Source organism: Uranotaenia lowii, chromosome 2 (genome assembly GCF_029784155.1).
Source record: "Uranotaenia lowii strain MFRU-FL chromosome 2, ASM2978415v1, whole genome shotgun sequence".
NCBI classification, from domain to species: Eukaryota; Metazoa; Arthropoda; class Insecta; order Diptera; family Culicidae; genus Uranotaenia; species Uranotaenia lowii.
In genome coordinates this window covers 87,694,119-87,718,877 of record NC_073692.1, presented here as the reverse complement: position 1 = coordinate 87,718,877, position 24,759 = coordinate 87,694,119, and the positions used below count along the sequence as shown (strand labels likewise).

The window sequence follows — 24,759 nt, the reverse complement described above, 5'->3', positions numbered from 1 at the left end:
TCATCAGTCGAAGGAATGTCAGGCAATTGGTCCGTCTCGTCCTTGTCCGGTGGGTCATTTGGAGGTCTTTTTTTCGTGGTATCGTCCATTTTAAAGAAACATTAATAAAAACTTAAACTTAAACTTACCTTACTTTAAACGAAATTTTTCTCTATGTCACTAAAAACTAATTCTTAATGCTATTTGATAATACTACTTCTCTATTTCTCTTTTTCTCTATTTAATATTATTATCTAAAATTGAAGAAACTGTCAGCACACTATATTAAAAATCAAAAAAACTATATTTTCCCAAATCTCGCGTCGCGTGTTAAAAGAAGCTTCACTACGTTCCACTTTAGAGACACTTGGTATTGTGGCCGTTTCGGATCACGGTTGAAAGCAGAATGAAATGCACGCTGGGCCACATTGAACCATTAATGTTTGAAAAATAACCATAATGGCAGTTTTGTGGATCAAGTCGTTTTATGAGTTTTTTGGGAAAACTCATAAAATGAGATAAGACTTAAAGACTAAAAGAGAAACGTCGTTCTTTAATGGTTTTTTTTTTCATTGTATTTAATTATAAGTTACAACATAATATATTTCTATTGAATACGTCAACCTAAAGATATTTTTCATCGGCCAAGTTGCGTGTTTGAATGAAATTATTAGAACTATTCTATCGTTCCAGAGTCAGGAAGGCTGGATGATGACATGCAGTGGTTGACGGAGCATTGAAAATCAAATAAGTGACAAGATTCGGAACCGCCATCGCATAAGCATCATAGCCATTTGGTTGAATTCGATGGGATGAAATAAAAATTGTCCACAATGTCCAGTCTGAACATTTTGGATCAGAGACGGTTCCTTGGAGCCCGAGACATTATGTTGGAGCACCACCAGAACTATTTCCTCTACGCTTTCGATAATGACATGCATGTTCGAATCTAAAACAAAAGATAAATAAACTGTTTGTATTACAGGCATTATGTTACTTAGATTCTAGCTAATGCTTGCAGAAATCCTACCTGTGTGTGCTGATAAATTTTGGTCTGATGAACAATCTTCCGGATAAATTAAATAACATTTTGTAGCCACGATATGTGCGTAAACTTCTTCTGAAAGTTTCGAATATTTTTTCTGGAATCAGCAAAGAAAACTCATTAAATTTCGTGTTAAAATCAGTGGTTTTAAATTTTTACCTATTCCGCCGTCCGGAAGAAAGATGAAATCAACTTGCACATCGCTCATTGCGGATTTTGCTTCAGAAAGATCATTATCGGCCCACCCAGCTGTATTTTTTTGATGCGGTCATATAGGTTCTCAGGAGGCAGCTTCCACCAGATAGTCTTCCCCCATTCGCCGGAATTGTCCATGGGATTACCATCATTGATACTGAAAAAACGAATTGAAAATTATCGCGAATGAATGGAGCACAACAATATTGAAAATGCAAATTATACTTACTCGTGGCGATTGTATTTAAAGTTTAATTTGCACCAAAAAATTATCGAACTATCGAATCGAAAATAAAACAATGGCGGAACAGTGAACACAAAAAACATTCGAGTCATCTCTGATTGTACTAAATTTTTAACCATTTTTTTGGTTTTCAACAAGAACTTAGAAAATGGTTAAATTTTAATAGTTGATGCTGGTTGAAAAACAACAATAATCGAAGTTTTCGAAAGAAAACCAAAAAACGGTTGAAAAAAACTCTAAATTGGTTATAAAAAAATGAGCGTGTGCGATTTTTGTTTTGGTTTTGCTACACGCTAAAAATGTTATACCAATTATACCAAATAAAATTCAACGTAGATTTTCAAAAAGTCCTAAATAGGGAAACAAAATGAAAATTTAATGAATATTTTAAAAATATTGAAATTTGATTTAATTTGTAATTTGTAATTTATTGATTATCAACTTCAACGGAGCCTGTTAGTTACAATTAACTTGATAGTCAGGTTAAGGAAAACAATTCTTGAAAACATTCTACTTATTGAGTGTTAATAATAAAATTATATCATTTTGGTAAATTTCGATTATGGATTTAAATCGCATACTACGCACATACTATACGCACTCATCTTTGAAAAATATTAAAATGGCTTGGTTTAGCGTTTTAAATGCAAAAGAAACGCACTATACGTTGATAACGATTAAATTTAATATCTTTGTAGGGGAGATGAGGGCATAATGGGCACCTTAAGGAAAATGCTTATTTAACCATAGAGAACAGCTGTAATATGTGAATTACATCATTGATTCGTGTTCCGACACTCAAATAGCCTATTGTCTAATTGGATGAAACTTGAAAAAGTAGATAAAAACGTTTAAAGATGCATTTTAAAAAAATTTGCCGAAAGCTGAAAACCAGTCACTGTAGAGGCATAATGAGAAACCCCCCGAGGCAGTATGAGCACCATTAGAGCAAACGCACCAATGAGTGAGTATACGCGGCCCGGTTTTGCTCATTTCAGCGGCCCGGTTTTAGGATACACACTCTTTCGCGCACCAGTTGGGTGAGCATCGCGGGCCAGTCTTAACTGTTACACTGAAAAAGGGAATTAAAAAATCATTCATATTAATAAATTCAAAGCGGCAGTTATTTATTCATTCGAAAATAAATTATTTTTTTCAATTGTATTCAAATATTGCACTGTGTTATGGTTAAAAGATACATTGAATGCTATGCATTGAATTTTTTTCATAGTTTAAAAAAAATTTTAAACAGTTGCCTGATAAATTTTTAAATTAGATTCTTACGAACTCGTTCTGTTTATTTTTAAGAAATTGTACAATATCGTACGTGGAATAATCATGAAATTCAACCTTATATCGATACTCCCTTCGGGCCCTAGAAAAAACCACCCTATGTTTCAGTGAGGGATGTGCTGGCCGTGACTTGGGCCCCATTTTCGAAATATACCTTTTCCTCTTCTAAAAAAAGTGATGAATAAAGAAGTTCCAAAAAACCTTATATCGATATACGTTCACAAATGGTTATAGTATTTTATAAACTGTTTAGGAAATCTTAACTGTTCTTAACTGTTAAGAGATCTTTTAAAAAATAATTCGCATATGGTGCCACCCAGACAGTCATCAAAAATCCCAAAGCACATTTCCAGTTAAGTTACCATGCGATCATTACTATTTTGTTATTTTAAATTGAATTTATCATGCATTTTATTCAACATTTTGTAAAATAAAGAATATCATCAATAAGCATTTAGTAGTCTATAATTTTTCAGTGCATGTTTGCTCTCGCCCCTTTCTTGTGAGCAAATTTGGTGACTTTGTCGGTCCCGACGGCAACGGCCCTATTTTGCTCACCCATATACTAACCCCCGGTGCGGTATAAAAGTGATTAAACTCGTGAGCATTTTCACTTTGCTCGCGATTGCTGCGGATGCTCTTAATGAAGGCATAATGAGCATTTTCTGCAGGGAATCTAGCAGCGAATTCGACTCGATGAAGTCAATTGAGCAATAGAGCTACAGCTCAACTTGTATCGTCTGACGATTTGGCCTATTGGTTAGATGTCGGAGAGATAATCAGTAGGCTCGAGTTCGATTCCTGGTGGAGGTGTTTTTTTTTCTTCTTTTATCATTTATGATCATGATTGCACTAAACGGTGAGGCGTAGATTCATCAAACAAAGCAAAAACAAAATAATCTAGGTCTGTTTGTAGAATTCAAAGAATTAACACATGTTCATACATTATGTTTCTGGTGTTTTGTTTGACGGATGATGCTTGGATGCTATTAGCCGTATAATGTAACAATAAAAAAAATCAATCATGAATGGTATGTGCAAAAAAAATCCCCTCGAACAGGAATCGAACTCGAGTCTACTGATTACCTCTCCGACATCTTACCAATAGGCCAAATCGTCAGACGATACAAGTTAAGCTGTAGCTCTATTACTCAATTGACTTCATCGAGTCGAATTCGCTGCTAGATTCCCCGGCAGAAAATGCTCAATATGCCTTCATTGAAAGTGCTCTGTTCGCCTCTAGTGAACAAATTAAAGTAAAAACGCGTTTTACAATTGATTAAAGTGAAAAATCAAAAATTTTATGATGCTGAAAATTGAAAAACAATGTGTAGATCATGTTGCAGTGCGTACATTTCAGATCAAGATGATTTAAAGGTCATAAAAGCTTATTTGGTGGTGCTCAAAAATTATAATATTTTCGTCACTTGAGAACCTTGCTGGTTATTATTTAATATTTCTGTAAATATGAAAAGGATATTTCTTTTTTGGTGAAAAATTAATACTATAGGTAGTACGAAACAAGTCCTCATGAAAATTTGTTTAAGAAAATACGTACTTATGTAGAAAAATGGACTTCTCATTATGCCTCGGCTGCTCGTTATGCCCTCATCTCCCCTACATTGAAAATAAACTTCAACTCTGTGACACATCCTATAAGGATTTTGCTTTTTCTATAGGTTTAAAAAGACAAAGCAACTGTTTTTTTTATCCTCAGCGTGTAAAACTTTCAAAATATTTTGGATTGTGTTGTTCCGTTCCGTTCTTCGATGCTTTTTTATATACGTAGTTTTCCGGTTCCAAGTGAATAAAAATGAGCTATCCAAGACCCAATACCGGTTACAGCAATCCGAATTATCGTCCCCGACCAATGTTTCCAGCCAACAGTCAGCGAGCGCCGTACTCTGATCCACTTCCGCCGGGAACGGAACCACCCGGAGTAGGTGAATACTATCCTGCTCCCGATTGGCAGGGAACTAGGCCACCGCATCCTGCTCCCACGATTAATCTATATCCTATGTCACCTGTCCCCTACGATGGCTATGGTTATCCCCGCTATCCACCTGTACCTTACGGAGGTGACCCGTACTATACACATTCCAGTTATTCTTCCGCGCCCTCGCGGTACTACGATTATCCCAGCAGAAACCCGGTTCCGAACGATCGTCGGGACATGAGGTATGGCTCGGAAGCTCGATACACCGAGAGTAATCGTAGAGACCCAACATATCGCAGTCGTTCTTCGCCACCGCCTGGGGAACGTGTTCCAAGTCATGGTGGCCGGGGATATTCGGTTCCAAGGCCTCGCAGTCGCGAAAAAGAACGCACCCGGGAACCAGATCGTGATCGTTCTGTGCGATCGTCTTCGGTTCGATCGGAATCTCGAAAACCGGATTCCACGAACACCGGAACCGAATCTCAAAAGGAGCGATTGCCCAGAAGTTCGCGATTCAAACCGGTAAGGATTTTTGGTCTTAGTTTTATAAAGAAAAAAATTCATTTGATTGCCCTTTTAGGATTCCGAGCGTGAGGCAATTCTGTCCAACTGGAGAAAGAATTACTGCGAAACCCCGGAAGACATCAGCAGGAAATTGGCTGAGCTTATGAACTCGGAGGAAAAAATAAGCTGGGTCAGATCATCACCGGCTGATCTGTACTATCGGCGTGTATCGGATAAAGTTGTAGAGGCCACTCCACGTTCCGAGGCTTTATGCACCCTCTTCGAGAGTGAATTAATCAATCGGGCGGAAAAGGTTCGCGCCACCCAACCACCCTATCAGCCACCGCCCAGAAAGCACAAAGTTCGCGTCTGTCGGCACAAGAACGACAAGTGTTCTTCGTCCGATTCCTCAGACGATGAACCGAACTTCGAAGAGGAGTGCAGCATGGAGGAGTTGACGGCCAAAATTAAGCATCCCTACCGGCTGCATGTGGATCTGTGGTTCAACGACCCCGGGGAGATGAACGATGGGCCGCTCTGTCGATGTTCGGCACGGTCCAGACGCACCGGAATCCGGCATGGTAAATACCCTGGGGAAACAGGTTTCACCCGGTGCTTACCCAGTAGCAACAATGCCGATAAACTGTACCATTACCGGTGAGTTGCACTTTAGAATTGGGACCTTAGAAACGAGGAAATATTGTTGATAATCACACAGCCCTTCTGTACCCAAAAGTTTTCATCGCGAGGAAAATCTAGGAGAATTGAAAAGAAGTGGCTCGAAATCCTAGTCGAATAGAAGATTAGAAAAAAATGACAGGTTGCTAAAAAGCCACCAGAATCGAAATTCTGAGTTTTTTCTGTTTTTATTTATACATTGTAAATCCGAATTGCCCTTTAGTATTTCTAATCGCAATTCTGAACTGTACTAAGGCCTGTTTAACAATAATTGATGTTTATGTTTTTATAAAACGTGCTATGTACCTCCACACACAGTTCTTCATAAAGTTGACTTAATCTATTCGTTTCAGCATAACGATTTCACCGCCGACAAATTTCCTTACGAAAACTCCAACAATCATCAAGCACGATCAGCACGAGTTTTTGTTCGAGGGTTTCTCGCTGCTGTCGCATCAGCCCATTGGGGAGCTGCCCACCTGTAAGGTGATCCGGTTTAACATCGAGTACACCATTCTGTACATCGAGGAGCAGCTGCCGGAGAATTTCACTATCAGGGAGCTGGATTTGTTCGAGCGGTTTTTGTTCCGAGAACTGCTGGAACTGGTGGATTTTAGCGTGTATCCATCGGGTGCCAGCATCGAGGACAGCTGTCCGTGCTACCATTTTTTGCCTCGGTTTGTGAGGGATTTGCCGGACAATGGAAAAGAGGTACTGGCGATGTGTGAGGTGTTGCGATATTTGTTGGATAATTCTGGTCCACTGGTGGCACCGGATATTTTGGCGGAAATGCCTGATATGAGTCAGATCGAGTGGCAGGACTACGTGGATTACGTGAAGGGAATGGTCGTGACAAATCCCGGTATGAAACCTTGCTCGGTGCGGGTTGATCAGTTGGATAGGAATGTGGGCGATGTTCCAACGGCTAACTTGAAGGACGATGACGGGCTGGTTCATCCAGTTATAGTACATTTTGGGATAAGACCACCTCAGTTGAGCTATGCAGGAAATCCGGAATATCAGAAGGCTTGGCGAGAGTACGTCAAGTTTCGACACTTGATTGCCAACATGTCGAAGCCTTCGTTTGACGATAAGCGAAAATTGGAGGTGAAGGAGAATCGATTGTTGGAAATGCGCACCCAAGGAAGAATGAAGCGAAACGTAACGGTGGCTGTCAGTGCGAAAGGTTTCCATCGAACCGGAATCATGTGCGATATGGTTCAGCACGCTATGGTTATTCCGGTGTTGACCGGGCATTTGCGATTCCACCGGTCATTGGATGTTTTGGAAAGTTTTATCGAGTACAAGTTTACCAACCGTTACACACTGCAGCTGGCATTGACTCATCCTTCGTATAAGGAAAATTTTGGAACCAATCCGGATCATGCTCGAAACAGTTTGACCAATTGTGGCATTCGGCAGCCGGAGTACGGAGATAGAAAGATACATTTCATGAACACTCGCAAGCGGGGTATTAATACTTTGATCAGTATTATGTCTCGTTTTGGCAAGGAACATGAAACTGACAGTAAAATAACTCACAACGAACGTTTGGAATTTCTGGGGGATGCAGTTGTTGAGTTCATCACGTCGATTCATTTGTTTCACATGTTTCCGGACTTGGAAGAAGGTGGTCTCGCAACATATCGTGCAGCGATTGTTCAGAATCAACATTTGGCGGTGCTGGCAAAGACTTTGCATTTAGAAGAGTTCATGTTGTATGCTCACGGATCTGATTTGTGCCACGAGCTGGAGTTGCGACACGCATTGGCCAATTGTTTCGAAGCTTTGATGGGAGCTTTACTACTAGACGGTGCCATTGAAACTGCTGATCGAGTCTTTGCCTATGCTCTGTTCCATGAGGATTTAAATTTGCGTAATATCTGGGTAAACTATCCACCACACCCACTGCAGGAACAGGAACCAACCGGCGATAGGCACCACATTGACTCGTACGAAATGCTGAAGACTTTAACCAAATTTGAGGAATCGATCGGAGTTACATTCAATCACATACGGCTGCTAGCGAGAGCATTTACCGATAGATCGATTGGATTCACCAACCTTACCTTGGGATCTAACCAAAGGTTGGAATTTCTTGGTGATACAGTTCTCCAGCTGATATGTTCCGAATATCTCTATCGGCATTTTCCAGAACATCATGAAGGTCATTTGTCTCTGCTGAGAAGTTCCCTAGTCAACAATCGAACTCAAGCGGTGGTTTGTGATGATTTGGGTATGACAGGTTATGCTGTATATTCAAATCCGAAAGCAGATTTGAAAACCAAGGACCGTGCTGATCTGCTGGAAGCTTTCCTTGGAGCGCTTTACGTCGACAAAGGTCTCGAGCATTGCGAAATGTTCTGTCATGTATGCCTATTCCCAAGGTTGCAGGACTTTATCATGAATCAAGACTGGAACGATCCGAAATCGAAACTTCAACAGTGCTGTCTGACACTTCGTACAATGGATGGTGGTGAACCGGACATTCCGATCTACAAAGTGATTGAATGCAATGGACCGACCAATACTCGAGTTTATACGGTGGCCGTCTATTTCCGCGGGAAGCGATTGGCTTGTTCTAGTGGACATAGCATTCAGCAGGCCGAAATGAACGCAGCTAAAAAGGCGCTAGAAAATTCCAAAGATCTGTTCCCTCAGTTAGATCATCAGAAGCGAGTCATAGCCCAAAGTTTGAAGAGACAAAAAGTGCGTCGATCTTCTGCAGATCCTGGAGACGATCAGTCACGTTATGGCCATTCCAGCGATTCTGAATCTTCCTCTAACAATGATTCCTCAAATCGTCGTCGGCGAAGGTGCGTTCCTGAATCGCCTAAACTCCCGAAACAATACCAGCAAGTGAAAAATGATTCCGATGACGAAGTTGAGTCAGTGAAATCATCGCGGACAAAAAAACTTGTCAAGAAGGAAAATACTGAAAAGTCAAAACCCGTTACCAGTTTGGTGGCTCAGTATGACTCTCTGTCGGATGAAGATGGTGATGATGACGATGTCGAAACTGGCGGCGACAATAAATTGCAGCTGGAAACCATCTCAGAATCCGAAGAAGATTTCAACGATAAACCAGTAGAAATCAAAACTGAAGCTGATAACCTTATGTCTGATGTGAGTGATGAAGAAAGTACCTTAGCTTCAATCAATGTTTCAAATGCCATCAAAATTGAAGGTGCCGATGATTTCTCTTCGGACCTGGAATCTGGCAAGACAGAGTAATCTTAAGGAATTGTGAAAAGTTCTTGAAAGTAAATTTGTTTAGTGAGTTATCAGAAAAGTATATTAAAACTAAGGCTTAGTAAAGAATGTTTTGTCAACACATTAACAAATCACATACCACTGTTAATTTGAATTTAAAAACTTACTATCGACGAGAGTTTTTCTGTTCACGATACATCGCGGAGCCTTCCCGTGCCAAAGCATCGGCCCTCTCGTTTCCTAGAATGCCACAATGTGCGTCGACGTGGTTCCACTTAACCTCTATCTTATTGTCTGCCAGCTCCCGGTCTAGTTCCTTGAAGTCAATCTCATTTTTCACCGGCTTTCCCGTGGCCAGTTTCCAGTTGTTCCTCTTCCAGCCTTTGACCCATTTGGTGATGGAATCGATCAGAAATTTGGAATCGGTATTGATCATCAGTCTTTTAACACCGTTTTCTTTGGCCAAACGAACTGCAAGCGACGCGGCTTGAATTTCACCACAATTATTGGTTGGTCTCCCGCTAACCGGTTTTGAAACGTTTCTGAAAAGTCAGAAGAGAAAAACTGTTTTTTGTGAAAGCTTTTAATTTAGTGGTCACTTACAGAGCATGTCCTTCGCCGAAGTAAACTCCCAAACCGGCACAAGCTGCTGCCGTTCCGTTTCCCTCACATGAACCGTCTGTATAGACATGAACGTATCCTTCATCGTCCTCCAGGAAGCTGTACCTACCGTATTTCTGCATTTTGGTGACTGGTTTTGGAAGACTTTCCCCCTTTAATCTTTTCGCCGGTCTAGGGCCGCTATTGCTTGTACCAGCCGCTACCGAAGATCCTCGTAGCTCGTCTAGTTCCCGCTTTAAACTTTCAATTCTGGAGCATGCTGCATTTATTTCGTCGTAATTGTCAATCTGGAAAAAGTTTGAAATGATTAAATAATTTAAATAACCGTTCGAGTCAGGCATTTCTCACCAACACCCTAACGGAATCTACGGGCGGAATCGAGGGATGTGAGTCCTGTGAATCAACCGATGAGTTGCTGGCACTGTCAGAGGATGCGGAAGTTAAACTGCTGCTGCTACTTCCGTCTTCCGAATCCCCATTATGAGTTCGTATAAAACCCTCGGCCTGCTGTCTGGTAGCAAATTTCTTAAACTTTGCACCATGAAATCCATTTACCTGTCGTTGGCATTCGGGCCTACGAAATAACAAATAATCAATATTTGGAAGTTTTTTTAGAGGGTAAAATTTTGTTTGGGATCAAGTTTTGTTTTGCTTACCATGTTAGGAAAACACCAACCGTTCTACCTTTGGCAACGGCATAGAAAGGCATATTTCGGAATAGCTGACGGAAAGCTGAGATCATGAGCGATCAACCGACCACGAAATGGAAACCAACCGACGAAATTAGAAAGCACAAAAATGAAATTCTTTCTGATCGAACTTTTATTCGATTCTGCACCCACACGGAAAATAATAAAAAGGTAAAATTTACCGAGACAGCAAAGGTGAACGCTCGCAAAAGCCAAAAAGGTAACTTCTACCTTTTCGAGGTGAAACTCACCTCACAGCGAGGTAAAATATACCTGAAACGAAGAATGAAAAAAGGTACAATTCACCGAGAAAAAATGTGAATCCAAAAAAGGTAAATTTTACCTCGTAGCGAGGTGAAGTTCACCTGAATTGAGCTGAATCAAAAAGTATAATCCACCTAGAAAGAAAGGTAAATCCAAATAAGGTAAAACTTACCTCGTAGCGAGGTGAAGTTGACCTGGATTGAGCTAAACAAATCGGTACAAATCATCTCGAAAAAAAGTAACTATTTGACGAATCCGTTTATTGAGGTTAAGCTGTTTTGCCGTTTAGGAACAAGTTTTGCTTCGTTCACAATATGTGAAAATCGGAACAAAATGGTAAGTGTTTTCTAAGATTTCATTTAGTTGTGCTGGTTCTCTTCATAATACTTTGCTTTTGTTTCAGATCGGCCCAAAGAGCTTCGTGTTGTATTCCCGTCAGCCTTCAGATATTATTCCGGAAAAGCCGGACCTGACAAGCTTGGCGAACAAAGGACTTGCCTCAACAATTTTTGAAGAACACGGTGATATATTTCAAAAATAAATATTAGGTAACAGTCCTTATTTATTTCAAATAAATACCATTTTTCATGAATTGTGTTTTTTTTTAAATTAATTTAATTGAAGAAACCAATCAAACAAACTAGCATTTACCTTTTAAATCAGTGAATGGGAAAACGGTATTATTTACTATTTAGCTAGGTGAATGAGAAAATGGTAAAATCTACCTTTTTGCTAGGTGAATGAAAAAAAGGTAAAATTTACCTCGAAAGAGGGGTGGAAAAAATTCACCTCGCAAAAAGGTAAATTTTACCTTTTTTTTATTTTCCGTGCAGCTGATGTATACACTTTATAAAGTGTATATTCATATATTAGATATTTTGAACAAAGTTAAACGATGACTGAAGAAAACTCAAATTTGAATAGTTTTTAAACACGTTGAAAAAGGAATTCAAAAGTATTCAGCGAGCTCTGCAATCAAAATGACTATTTAAAACCCATCGATTGGGTAAAGAAACATAATATAAAATAATGGGCAACTGCCTGGGTTTTTTGAGACATGGAAAAAAATGTCTTTTTGAGTAATTATAACATCTTGTTATGATCCAATTATTTGTTATTATTAAATAAATTTATTAAAGAATTATCATTAAAGAAATTTTCTTTATTATTGATCTAAAATGGGTAAACGTATTGTTGTTATTTTAAAGCCATTACAGACTAAATAAACGGCAGCGTGTATTAATACGATGAGAGAAACGTCAAAAATTTTCTTTTTCAATCGCGGAGCGCGTTCATAGCAGATTTGCTTTTTAATCAGTGCGGACGTATGCTACGCGTATTCGATCGGAAATCTTTAGCGGAGTGATTTTATTCGATTATTTCGTGATGTCGTGCCCCGTAAAATAAAAGAAATTTACTGTTCAAAATCAGCTGCAATATTAGTGTAATTCGCCAGACGTTCGGATGGCGTGCTTCCGGCAATCGATGTAATTGTCCGTGATAAGTTGTGTAAAGAGAAGAAAAAAATTACGGAAGGGAACGGTGCGGAGCTTTATTTTTTCTTGTGCACGGGTTGAAGGTGAAGGTGTTTTTTGCTCCGGCGAATGTTCAGGGAAGGGATCCGTCTTGTTAAATGCGTTAAGCTATAGTTTAGTGCTATCAGTTCGCTGGGAAACGCGGATTAAACAAAGGTTTTTACGGCGCTGAAGAGGAATGTCCATTGGAAACAATGGTGTCGATCATCAAAAATCAATTGCTGAAGCATCTCTCACGGTAAGTGACAGAAAAAGTCCTCACGATTCACGATGGGGGCTGCTCCCTTTAATGGAATGTCATATTATTTTTTCCTCCTCGAAAGAGTAGACACACATGAAACAGGAAGGAGAGGTGGCTAGTTGAGTGTTCTTAACATCTGGCAGGTTAATTTAGTAGCAACAAGCGGTCAAAATTACTGATAAGATGTCTCCTGTTATCATGTGTAAGAGTAACATTTAAAAGAAAAGTCTAGGCTCATGATTCAAGCGACATATACATGCTTGAAACTTGGATTTTGCACTCCATCGATTCCTCAGTCTTTGCACCCACTCACCATTCATGCTCATTGAAGCGAATCGTGTCGCGATTAGTTTACAGATATCCCAAGTACCCAAGGCTCAGATAATGTTCATAGGAAGTAATTAAATGAATTTGCTAGAGTGATCGTGAGTCATATTTTTAATAATGTAATCGTATAATTTTTTATGTCAGTAATTTTAAAAAAATTGACGATATACATATATAAGTAATGCTGTTAGTATGTATGTGAACCCACCAGTGGCTTATAATGTCCTTTAACACTGGCTTGGGACAGGTTTGATTCATCTTATTCCCTTCCAACTGTTATAAACATATTGAGATTCCTGAGAAAGTACCTACTCATGATTCCAAAATTGCCACGATACTCTGGCTGGCTTGAACACACAATCTATTGTATATCAGTTATCCGCTCGTTTGGTACCCTGTCCTACCCCAACTAATCGAAAAAAATAGAGTTAAGCTATTTTATGGATCAATTGAATTTCCATTGCTTAAATAAGTTCTCCTGTTGGCAAAAAAAACTTGAATGGGAGCCTCCCTCCTCTCTTCCTATATCTCCAATGGAAGAATGAAGGGATTTCAAATAATTACATAGACATTTCTCGTATCACATTATCTTCTATTCTGAATTTGGTTCCATTTGCTTAACTAGTTCTCAAGTTATACAAAAAATTCTAAAGGAGCCTTTCTGCTTTCCTATCTCCTCACTGGAAGAAGAGAGTGGAACCAAATATCAAAAGAAACCTTTTTCGCACTCAAATACCCTTCCATGCCAAATTTGGTTCCATTTTCTCCAATAGTACTCGAGTTATGCAATAAAATTGTATGAGAGCCTCATTAGATATTTCTCGTATTCACGCTTCTGTACCATATTATTTGGTTCCATTTGCTTGCGAATAGTGTTCGAGTTATGTTAAAAATGGTGAAGCCGGGAAAAAGGGTGCTAAACATTCATAGAAACATTTATGGTACCCAAGTACACTGCCGCTGCCGGCAAGTCTGTCCCATATGCAAAAACAACGAACCGAGAAAAACGGATTTGAAGATTTTTATAAACTTTCGTGGATTTCTCGGTTGAAACTTTCTTCTATTTCTTTCTTCACAGATATTAATATAATTGTTGTAGAATTTCGTCCAATGCTTTTTTGCTTTTGAAGTTGTTGATGCAGAGGAGTAAATAATGATGTGAAAGCCTTGCGAGTATATTCCGCATGCGTATTAAATGTACACCTAGGTTTTTTTTACACGGTTTTTTTTACGCGGTTTTTTTTTACACGGCTTTTTTTACACGGTTTTCGGGAATTAACACGGTTTTTTTTTACACGGTTTTCGCGAATTAACACGGTTTTTGAGAGAAAATATTCTAAGTCCTTTTCAAAGGAAAACACTTAGAATCTTTTTGAAGTTGGGAAAATCTTATCTCTTAGACTAAGAACATGATACATGAGACCTAAGGCCTGGGACCTGAGACCTGAGACCTGAGACTTGAGACCTGAGACCTGAGACCTGAGACCTGAGACATGAGACATGAGACCTGAGACATGAAACATTAGAAATTAGACATGAGACCTGAGACCTGGAAGCTGCGACAAGGGATATTAGACTTGAGACATGAGACTTGAGACATGAGACCTGAGACCTGAGACCTGAGGCATGAGACAAGAGCCATGAAACATGAGACTTTAGACCTGAGACATGAGACATGAGACATGAGACTTGAGACATGAGACATGACACATGAGACCTGAGGCAAGAGACAAGAGCCATGAAACATGAGACCTGAGACCTGAGACATGAGACTTTGGACCTGAGACCGGAGACAAGCTACTAGAATTAGTACCGCGAGAAACAAGTTTAGCTCCGATTTCTACATGCGACCCCTCTAATGAAAGGTTTTGACTTGTAGATGACGAAAAATAGTGTCGCGACTTCGCTAGTACAAGCTACTAGTGTTAGTACCGCGAAAACTAGTTAAACTCCGATTTATACTTGCGACCCCTCTAATGAAAGGGTTTGACTTGCAGATGACGAAAAACAATGTCACGACTTCGCTAGTACAAGCTACTAGGATTAGTACCGCGAGAAATTAGTTAAGCTCTGATTTCAACCTGCGACCCCTCTAGTAAAAGGGTTTGACTTGTAGATGACGAAAAATAGTGTCGCGACTTCGCTAGTACAAGCTACTAGTGTTAGTACCACGAGAAATTAGTTTAGCTCCGATTTCAGCTTTCGACCGGTCAAATGAAAGGGTTTGACTTGTAGTTGACGAAAAATAGTGTCGTGACTTCGCTAGTACAAGCTACTAGTGTTAGTACCACGAGAAATTAGTTTAGCTCCGATTTCAACTTTCGACAGGTCAAATGAAAGGGTTTGACTTGTAGATGACGAAAAATAGTGTCGCGACTTCGCTAGTACAAGCTACTAGTGTTAGTACCACGAGAAATTAGTCTAGCTCCGATTTCAACTTTCGACCGGTCAAATGAAAGGGTTTGACTTTTAGGTGATGAAAAATAGTGTCGCGAGTTCGCTAGTACAAGCTACTAGTGTTATTACCGGTAGAAAGAAGTTTCATTTCCGATTTCAATCTGCGACCAATCAAGTTAAAGTGTTTGAAGCAAACAGAACTCAAGGTTAGTTGTGAGATACGTCTCGCTGGTCGAGTGGTTAGCGTGGTAAGACGGTAATCGCTGGTCCACTGATGGCATGGGTTCGATTCCCATCTCGGTATTGGAGTTAAATGTTAATCTTAAATTTTCAACGTAATTAATTCAGTCTACAAAGCCTAAATCGGCATAGACAACGTATGTCTTTTAAACAGGGATACCGTCTGGTGCATCTGGTGCATCATGCAACAGTTTTCAACTTCAATGGCCTTTAAACACATTATTTCCGCAGATAATCATACCGTTTGTACAAAAAAGTTTTAAAGTTGATTGCACATAAAATTGAGGTAGTCAGAAAAAATATTGGTTCCACCAGTTGTGATGTATTTGTAATGTCGTAATGCATGAAGCACCAATTGCAGTAGTTTTTGGCTTTGTTCGAATTAAATTTTATATGTTTTGAACCATAAATGTTTTTATGGAAAAAAGCATGAGGGTTCAAGAAACATTTAGGGGTGAAAAACACTGTACCAAATTCTACTAGCTGAAATCATAAAAATTCATGATTGGATGGATAAAAATTTTGAAGTTATATTTTCATTAACCGCAAATTTTTCAAAGAATGCGATGTTTGATAAAAATTTTCGATAATTTGTAGCATCTTGTTCAAGTTTTCAAACAATCAAAAAACGCACGGGCTCACAGCTCTCAGAGCTCTCTAGAATGATGATTTTACTCAATTTTCAGCTGGGTGCTGCAGCTTCTGCTTGCGCTTTTTGATTTATTTTGCCAGTTATTAAAACAAAACGTGATACCAAATATAAAAAATACACTTTAAATACTATTCAATTCCCCGGATTCTCAAGATTACCCCCTGTAACCAACATCACCAAGAAGTCAATCCCTTTCACTTGACGGGTCGAAAGTTGAAATCGGAGCTTAACTAATTTCTCGCGGTACTAACACTAGTAGCTTGTACTAGCGAAATCGCAACTCTATTTTTCATCATCTACAAGTCAAACCCTTTCACTAGAGGGGTCGCAAGTCTAAATCGGAGCTTAACTAATTTCTCGCGATACTAATCCTAGTAGCTTGTACTAGCGAAGTCGCGACACTATTTTTCGTCATCTACAAGTGAAACCCTTTCACTTGACTGGTCGAAAGTTGAAATTGGAGCTAAACTAATTTTTCGCGATACTAACACTAGTAGCTTGGACTAGCGATTTCGCGACACTGTTTTTCGTCACCTACAAGTCAAACCCTTTCACTAGAGGGGTCGCAAGTTGTAATCGAAGCTTATATAATTTTTCGCGGTAATAACACTAGTAGCTTGTCTCAGGTCTAAAGTCTCATGTCTCAGGTCTAATCTTTCATGGCTCTTGTCTCATACCTCAGGTCTCATGTCTTATGTCTCATGTCTCATGTCTCAGGTCTCAGGTCTCATATCTCATGTCTCATGCCTCTTGTCTCATGTCTCAGGTCTCAGGTCTCAGGTGTCATGTCTTAAGTCTCAAGTCTCATGTCTCAGGTCTCATGTCCCATGTCTCAGGTATCAGGTCTCGTGTTTTATGTCTTAGGTTTCTAGTCTCAGGTCTCAGGTCTAATGTCCCATGTCTATGGTCTCATTCTTCAAGTCTCAGGTTTCATGTCTCAGATCTCAGGTCCCTGGACTTAGGTCTCAGGTGTCATGTCTAAAGTCTCAGGTCTCATGTCTCTAGTCTACATTTTCAAGTCCAGGTCTTATGTCTCAAGTCTCAGGTCTCAGGTCTTAAGTGTCAGAACTTCAAAGCTGCAGAATTCGAATGGTCTTTTTTTACACGGTTTTCGGGAATTAACACGGTTTTTTTTTACACGGTTTTCGGGAATTAACACGGTTGTTTTTACGCGGTACGTATATCAGTGTAAAAAAAAACCTTACTGTACCCGTAAAGCTGTCCCATATTTGGCTTTTCTTCAGTTGATCATTTGATTCTCTTTATCTGCGCTGTATTTTTTACTTTACTGGTTGTTTACTGATGAAAATAAATTACGTATCCGGACAGAACAAATACGAGCAAATTTATATAAAAACCTGGCTAAATCCGGGCCTTGATTTCAAAATTGACGACCCAAAATTCGGGAAATATCCGGGCAAATTTTGTTAAAACCCAAAAAATACTCAAAAAAAAAACTAGAAACAAAATTTAAACAAAAATTTGTTTATCAAAATTCATCGACAAATTTTAAATAGTAGGAGAAAGTGGGGTAACGTGGGCCATGGGGAAACTTGAACCACTCTAAATATCTCAGCTGTGTCTTGAGATAAAATTCTCAATCCAACTGTCATCGTCGTCACTTTGAGTAAGCATATTTTTCTATATGTTGTTGACTTATGCATGCATCATATGCTTCTTTTGTGTAACTAGCTAAATTTAATTTACTTACCTAAATAAACAAGCACCAAAAAATTGCATCGGTGGGAAACCTGTACTTCATAACAAAAATGTGCTCATATGCTTATTATCTCAGTTTTGTCTTGCTCTTTCACGTGGAAAAGGAATTTGTCATGAATAATCAAAAAGTCATTCAAACGCAACATCTGTAATGTTTTCTTACGTCAAATGAAAAGTTATGTAAAATATTATGTCAATTTTTCTATTTTCGAAACTTTTGAATCATACCCAACTGTCTTCTCTATTTCATCATATGAAATTGTTTAAAATAACGATATGAGTTATGAAACTACCCTTTTGGGTCAACTCATAAGCTTTCCATGTTATTTTGTCAATTTGGGTTTGGTGGCCACGATTCCCCTTGATTTTTTAAAATCCAAAAAATTTTCCTTTTTTAAAACAGTCAGAACTGACTCAGAAAATGACTTAATAAAAATTAAAAAAAAAGCCTAGTGATAATCCTAAATGAAATCTCAGATCACTGTTATGTCCTCTTTATCGTTCACAATTTAATAAAACACTTGTTATAAAACCAATGGAATCAGAGTTTTCGGCAGAGAATAAAACACGCGTATAAATCGGCTCCATATCTAGTCACGGCTGAGATCAGAATGATCGGATCTGTAGAAGATCTCATCTTAAATGAGAATTTATAATAATTCATTTACAGTGTGTTATGCATTTATCGGGACATGACAATCACCACCAACAATGCTCAGGAAATTTTGAAAATCCCTATTTTTCAATTAGAATCTTTAAAATAATGGGTGAATATATCTTAACATAGGTTTTCCTCTTTTTAAAACCTATCGTTTCTTTGATTCATTGGGTTAAAGTTCAAAGGAATTAATTTGCATTTTTTGCTTGAATAAAAAAAGAAGGAATTTGCAGTATACAAAATCGTCAGATTTAATGCCATGACAAGTGCTGTTTGGGAACATTTTATGTTGAAATGTGTAAAGTCTATAACTTAAGTATCGGGTTAAACTTTTTGGAAATGATTTTGATGAAAATATGGATTTTAATTCAAACTGCTTCGAAGAATGAGGATGGTGAATAAAAAGCTGTTTGAAATTTTTTCTTATATGATTCATTTCTTCAGCTCTAAAAATACACCATCCAAAGCTAATGGGGAACTGAAAGCGCTGCGTTAGGCAAAATATTCGGCGAATACTCCAAAAATTGACCCGATATTAAAAATGCTATTTTTAAAAAGATTCATAAGCAATATATTCCAATAAATTATAATCTTTTAATTTCGGTTTAAACCTTAATGTGAACTCGAAGAAAACGGAATAAATCTACTAAATGGAATACAGCAAATGAAACACACATATTATCAACATACAGTTATTTATGGAACAAGTTACAAAAATTGGATTTTAAAGACCCGTTGAGTTAAAATTCTTAGGTTCAATTTTAATAGAATTAAGCGGGACGATTCGAGTAAAAGGAAAGAAGGGAAATGTAAAGAAAACTAGGAAAAATGGAATATGGACGCCAAGTAGAACATGGTAGGACGAAGTTTACCAGGCTTGCTAGTGACTTAATAAAAATTTTAAAAAATTGCCTCGTGATACATTTGAAATGTAGAAAATCGTACCATTTATTTTTTTCATTTTATCTTTTATGATAAACAAGTTATGGAGCATTGAAAAAAGTGGCCCATGATTCCCAACTCTCCCATATTTAATGCTTAATAATACCTTTCATGATTATTTTTATAAAACTTGCTCAAAACATATTGTTTTGGAGGCATAAATTAGAAAAATAGGTACAACACAATTTGTTTTTTTTTTTTTTTTTCAAATAAAGTGAAAAAATTAAGGCAAAACTCGGGCATTTTTCGATAAAATCCGGGCAACGGGGCCGGGTCAGACTGTTCCAAAATTTAGTGTTGATATCCGGGCAAACCCGGATAAAACTAGGCAATCTTAATGTAGATATAAATGTTTACTGTAAATCGAGATGTTGTTAAAAATTTATTGCTGAATTTAACGATGCCTCCATGCATGATAACAACAAACTAGCTATGAAGTCGATTCTAAAAAGGTTTGTGTGATGAAAATTGGTCCAGTAGTTTTGCAGATGGGGCCAAAACTGAATCCGCTTTGTAGTTTCCCGAGCGACGTATTGAGATTCTGCCTTGCAGCAAGAATACTATTTGTTTTCGAAAGTCTCTTTGAAAGAATTGAGCATTTTTCTGAAGATTAATAAATAAATTTGCCCCATTGCTGACTCTATTTTTTAAATACAAAAAATAGACACTTTCAGCTATCTTTCTGGAAATTTTCAAGTAAAAATACCCAATGAGTGATTTTCTACAGCATTTACAAAGTGATCTAATTTGATGTGGAACACCCTTTAGCTTATTTTTTTTAAATTTTATTAATAACCTTTTAAACTTTGGTTGTTCATTCGGGTCTTTTTAGCTAAATTTGTTTGAAAGTTTTAATTAATGCGCTGTTTAATTTCTTAATTCCAACACAGTACATCAATTCCATCCTTCCATCCTCCTTATAAAGAAATTTAGAGTATTTTTCTGACAGTTTTCTAATTACAATTGTGGGCCCATGGCCCACAGCGTTTTTTTTTAAAATGAGTTGATTGATTGTATGATTTTAATTTTAAGTGATGCACACATTCAACGGAGCATAACTTTTTACCATTGGGTAAACATCAATCAAATTTGGCACACTTTCTCATTGATGCGTATTGTTTCCATGCTGTCAAACTCGAAATCAAATAAATTGGAGGTGAACCAACGCGAGTCGAGAGAACTAATTCTTCCCAAACACTTGGAATTTCCTAACCTATCGCACTGGTACTTGGAAAAAATGTTGAACATTCACAAATTCAACCGTCAACAGAGTGTTGAAGCGGTTCCAGGAGCGGTTGAAGTTGGACCACGGCAAAGGAACTGGAAGAAAACCGGGACCGGAGAACAAAAAGACGGAGGGAAAGGTGAAACGGATGATTAAAGCAAATCCCAACGTCTCAAGCCGTGATTTGGCTAAAAAGATCGGCATGTCGCAGAGCTACGTCCAGAATGCAAAGAAAAGAGCTGGACTACATACATACAAGATAGAGAACTTCCCAAACCGCGATGAGCGGCAACAATCGACGGCTAAAACTCTGGCACGGAAGCTCTACGAGAAGATGCCGACAAAATATGGCTGCTGTGTGATGGACGACGAAACGTATATAAAAGCCGATTTTAAGCCAATTCAGGAGTTCAAGTTTTTCACCGGCAAGAGCCAGTTCGATGTGGACGACAAATTTAAAAAGAAGAAAATATCCAAGTACAGAGGAATGAGCCTTTCGTGACAAAGGGCACAGTAAATGGCGAGGTCTACAAATCTGAGTGCCTCGAGAAGCGCCTTCTGCCGTTCTTGCAGCAGCACGACGAAGCTCCGCTATTTTTGCCAGATTTGGCATTGTGCCACTATTCTAAAAGTGTCCTTGAGTGGTATGAGGCCAATTCTGCCCATTTTGTTTCAAAGGACATGAACCCGCCAAACTGTCCGGAGCTGCGCCCGGTGGAGCAGTACTGGGCAATAATATAGCGGGAACTTCGGAAGAGTAAGAATACAGTCAAAGACGAAGAGGACATGTTAGGAAAATGAAAAAAAAAACTGAGAAACTAGTACCATATGGCACTGTAAAGGCTTTGAAGCGAATATGCGTTCAGTTTTACACTCAGGGCTCCATCCATTTAGATTTTTGAAGTAAATATATGTATAAAACTACCCCAAAATGTTGGTTGGTTTCTAAATATTATAAGAAAATTGGTATGACATTTTCGGTGTCGCAATAATTTCGCGTTCGCTCTTTATCTAATAAAAATATAATTTGCTCATGCACTTAAATTCCTTCTTTTTCAATGAGTAAAAGGAGTTTGTGTAAAACGATACCATATACCTACTATACACAAAGAGAGCAAAACAGATTTCTTATTGCGCCATTATTGTCAAGCAATCGGAGCCGACATGTTTTGGTCAATTATAGTTGCCCTCAACCCTTCGTCAATTTCATTGTAACCGTGTTCCGTTGCGTGTTTACGCCTGAGAGTTGTAAAATTGAATTTACTGACCGTCGTTACTGCTTTGCATTTTTCAACTGATACCTACTGACTTTAAATGTGTTGAACGTTAGTGAGCACTTGTTGTGAATTATCATTTAAAAAATAAATTATAATAGTAGGTACGTACTAAGTTTTTTAAATCTAAAAAATAGCTTCATGTTTTGCTTTATTTAGCAAAATTTGGAAAATTCAAACTTTTGAATAAACTAGTTTTCGGCAAAAATTTCTTAGTTAGAAGTTTATTAAGTTATTTCCATCGACACTTTTTTTTTCAAATACTTTAATGACTTATGCAGTTGCCAACTTGACAACCAAATTGTCAAGTCTTAAAAAAAATGCCAACTCCACTATTAGCATTTCTGTTGACGCGACACTTTAACTAGGTTAAAATATCATACGTCACATTTGTAGAAGCAAGAGTAAAAAAAAAAACACCGTCACGAACAGTAAGAAGGTGGAAAAAGTTGCAATAATTTATCGTTTTCTGGGTAGGTACATTCTCTGTTTCATAGTGTAGGAAAGCTTTGCCTGAGATTTACCTGTCCGCATACAGTAGGTCGATTTGAATGCTAGCTTCTAGTGAGGACTTTATTATAGATATTAAAGGGAGGTACTTTTTACATTTACCGCCGGATCATAAAGAAAAACGAGGGTTACCTGACAGGTATAAATACTCGTTAGTTAGGAGCAACACTTTTTGTTATCCGCTTAAAGCAACTTTCCAAAAAATTGGTGATAATTTTTTTTAAAAAACTTACAAACGTGGAAACTCAGAAAAATTAGCGTATCATAGGAACTAACTATTTTGAATAAAATCGATTTCACGGACATTACAATGTATGTACATGTTAGAATTCATTTGCCCGCTGCTTGATGGGACTGTTTATGTTTCATTTGAAAGTAGAAACACATTATGCTGGTAGCTCGAAGGCAATCCACTTACCACATGCTCAATTCGATTGATTTTTTAGGATTGAACTTTATGATTAGGATAAAATAGGATGTTTTCCCTTGCAATGTTTAGACGATGCTATCACATTGGTAAGAAATTGTCAGTTTGAAAATTTATCAGTTGGAAAGAAAAAGCTTCCTGTTCCACGTTTTATTGATAAGATTGATTATGAATTCCTTTTTGCTTTGCTTGGGTACGTTGTGTCTATAGATGTCTGGCACTTGAATTGATTATCTAAGACTTAGTGTTTGAACAAGATTGTTTCTAATGTTAATCAATTTATCGGCCTCTTATCGGAGATGTTGCCACGGATTAAACCATCGGTTGGTTTTAGAAGCTGAGCGTGTAGGAGGTGAAATGATTAAGAAGAGGAAGTAAAAGATAGAAAGGAAAATGTAAAGTAGATTGTCAGATATAGAAGAAGGAAGTAGATAGTCAGAAGAGTTGAGAAGAAAACTGCTTTATTAAAAATCAACGTGGTTCAGCCGGAGTTTTATATTCCTCGAGAATTATAATTTTTAGTTAAGTTTGAAGTGGTGAATTGCCTTTAAAAACGATTTGTTTTCAACAGTTACAGCAACTGGAAAAAATCGTTAGATTTCGTTGGCAATATCGCATTGTGAAATTACTTAAAATTTGCAGAATTGTAATCGCTAAAGCAATTGTTTGCCAAAGCATAAATTCAACCACGTTGAAGTTTCGAGTTTGATTGTTGTGCGCCAAGAATTTATATTCTCGCCACTGATAATTTTTTGTAGCCTAAATAAACCATTTTCGCTGACGGAACGGTGGTGTATTTTCTCGCGGCAACAACAAACTACAAAAAATTATCAACATTCCGGATTCGGGAGGAGCAAAATGTCCTGCAACCGAATCGCAAACGTTGATGGAAACGATGAGACGCATCATAACTGCATGATGTGCTCGAAACCTGACGAAGAGCAGACCATGGTGGCCTGTGACGTGTGTTCCAGGTGGGGACATTTTTCGTGCGTCGGAGTGGATTCGTCCATTAAAGATCATCCATGGACGTGCGCGGATTGTAGCGCTGCAGCTAAAAAGGGAACGTCATCTCGTTCGAGCAAGTCCGGAATGTCATCAGCTTCACGACTCACTCTTCGAATGAGAAAGTTGGACGAGGAGAAGATCGTGCAAATGCAAATACTGGAGGAGAAAGAAAAAGTGCAGCTAAACAACGTCGCCAAAAAATATGCCTTGCTGGCACAAGAAGCTGCAGCTGAAGACGGTGATGTGAGTGTTCGGAGTAGGAGAAGCTTGAAGAGCACCGACAGTAAGGTACAGCAGTGGTTATACCAAAACCCGGTTCTGCAGATGGGTACGGCGGTGGCAGAAACAACTCAAGCACCATCTGGCATCCATGCAGGTATTGGTACACAAGCTGGGACCCAGCTGCCAGCAGTCACTTCAACGAACAACGCCGTTTACACTGGAACAGTGAAGAAGAATAGGCCAGGTATGTTGCCAACGACGCAAGTGAACCCCGCTAGTGCCGAAGCTTTGCAGTTCCCTGCATATTCACAGTTTTTGCCACCAAATTCCTTTGTCCCACAAATGACATCCACACTCCACCAACCAGTTGTAACGGGAAACAATTACCCGGCTTTTCCCATGGTGTCATATTGTACGGGAGCTCCGATAGTATCGAGTTTGCCAACCATTGGGACCAAAGTCAAACAACCGAACATTCCCGCCGGCTACAATCAACGATGGGAACCAGTGCCCCCGCCATTGAATGCCGTGCCATTCCCTGTTGCCCATCCGATCACGTCGATGGCTCACAATCAACCGATGGAATATCAACCGAGATATGAGCATCCGACGAACAACGACCAACCAGCAGGAGAACATGACGGGAACTGGAATCGATTTCAACGTCAGCTAGCGGCCAGGCAAGTGGGTTATAAGGAGTTACCAGTTTTCAATGGCAATC

At 38.6% G+C, this 24,759-nt stretch overlaps 3 protein-coding genes and 1 long non-coding RNA gene across 6 annotated transcripts in view; 2 read left to right on the top strand and 2 right to left on the bottom strand.

Moving 5' to 3' along the window:
* Positions 1 to 626: 626 nt before the first annotated feature.
* On the bottom strand, positions 627 to 1,560 carry LOC129744043 (uncharacterized). Its single transcript, XR_008736788.1, has 4 exons — positions 1,449 to 1,560; positions 1,184 to 1,376; positions 1,010 to 1,121; positions 627 to 928 (listed from the first exon to the last, which is right to left on the bottom strand). It is a non-coding gene; the product is annotated as an uncharacterized LOC129744043 (long non-coding RNA).
* Positions 1,561 to 4,481: 2,921 nt separating this feature from the next.
* On the top strand, positions 4,482 to 9,189 carry LOC129747114 (ribonuclease 3-like). Its single transcript, XM_055741147.1, has 3 exons — positions 4,482 to 5,214; positions 5,273 to 5,853; positions 6,228 to 9,189. The coding sequence occupies exons 1-3, from the start codon at positions 4,570 to 4,572 to the stop codon at positions 9,106 to 9,108; spliced, it is 4,107 nt and encodes a 1,368-aa protein (XP_055597122.1). The 5' UTR covers positions 4,482 to 4,569; the 3' UTR covers positions 9,109 to 9,189.
* On the bottom strand, positions 9,147 to 10,565 carry LOC129747115 (ribonuclease H1-like). The gene is made up of 4 exons (XM_055741149.1): positions 10,365 to 10,565; positions 10,057 to 10,282; positions 9,691 to 9,995; positions 9,147 to 9,629 (listed from the first exon to the last, which is right to left on the bottom strand). Exons 1-4 carry the CDS (start codon positions 10,448 to 10,450, stop codon positions 9,254 to 9,256), a joined length of 993 nt encoding a protein of 330 aa, XP_055597124.1. The 5' UTR covers positions 10,451 to 10,565; the 3' UTR covers positions 9,147 to 9,253.
* Positions 10,566 to 11,983: 1,418 nt separating this feature from the next.
* The window catches only part of LOC129741143 (bridge-like lipid transfer protein family member 3B), a 73,160-nt gene continuing 60,384 nt past the window's right edge, over positions 11,984 to 24,759 (top strand). For all 3 annotated transcript variants that reach the window (XM_055732849.1, XM_055732850.1, XM_055732848.1), the window contains exon 1: positions 11,984 to 12,434. In XM_055732849.1, the coding sequence (XP_055588824.1) occupies positions 12,391 to 12,434 (44 nt within the window). In that variant the 5' untranslated portion in view covers positions 11,984 to 12,390. The remainder of the gene's footprint in view (positions 12,435 to 24,759) is intronic.

Coding starts and splice junctions, on each gene's coding strand:
- LOC129747114 (XM_055741147.1), top strand. CDS start 4,570: ATGAGCTATCCAAGACCCAATACCGGTTACAGCAATCCGAATTATCGT. Junction 5,215..5,272: donor GAAGTTCGCGATTCAAACCG/GTAAGGATTTTT, acceptor TTGCCCTTTTAG/GATTCCGAGCGTGAGGCAAT. Junction 5,854..6,227: donor GATAAACTGTACCATTACCG/GTGAGTTGCACT, acceptor TATTCGTTTCAG/CATAACGATTTCACCGCCGA.
- LOC129747115 (XM_055741149.1), bottom strand. CDS start 10,450: ATGATCTCAGCTTTCCGTCAGCTATTCCGAAATATGCCTTTCTATGCC. Junction 10,283..10,364: donor GTTGGTGTTTTCCTAACATG/GTAAGCAAAACA, acceptor GTTATTTCGTAG/GCCCGAATGCCAACGACAGG. Junction 9,996..10,056: donor TAGATTCCGTTAGGGTGTTG/GTGAGAAATGCC, acceptor AACTTTTTCCAG/ATTGACAATTACGACGAAAT.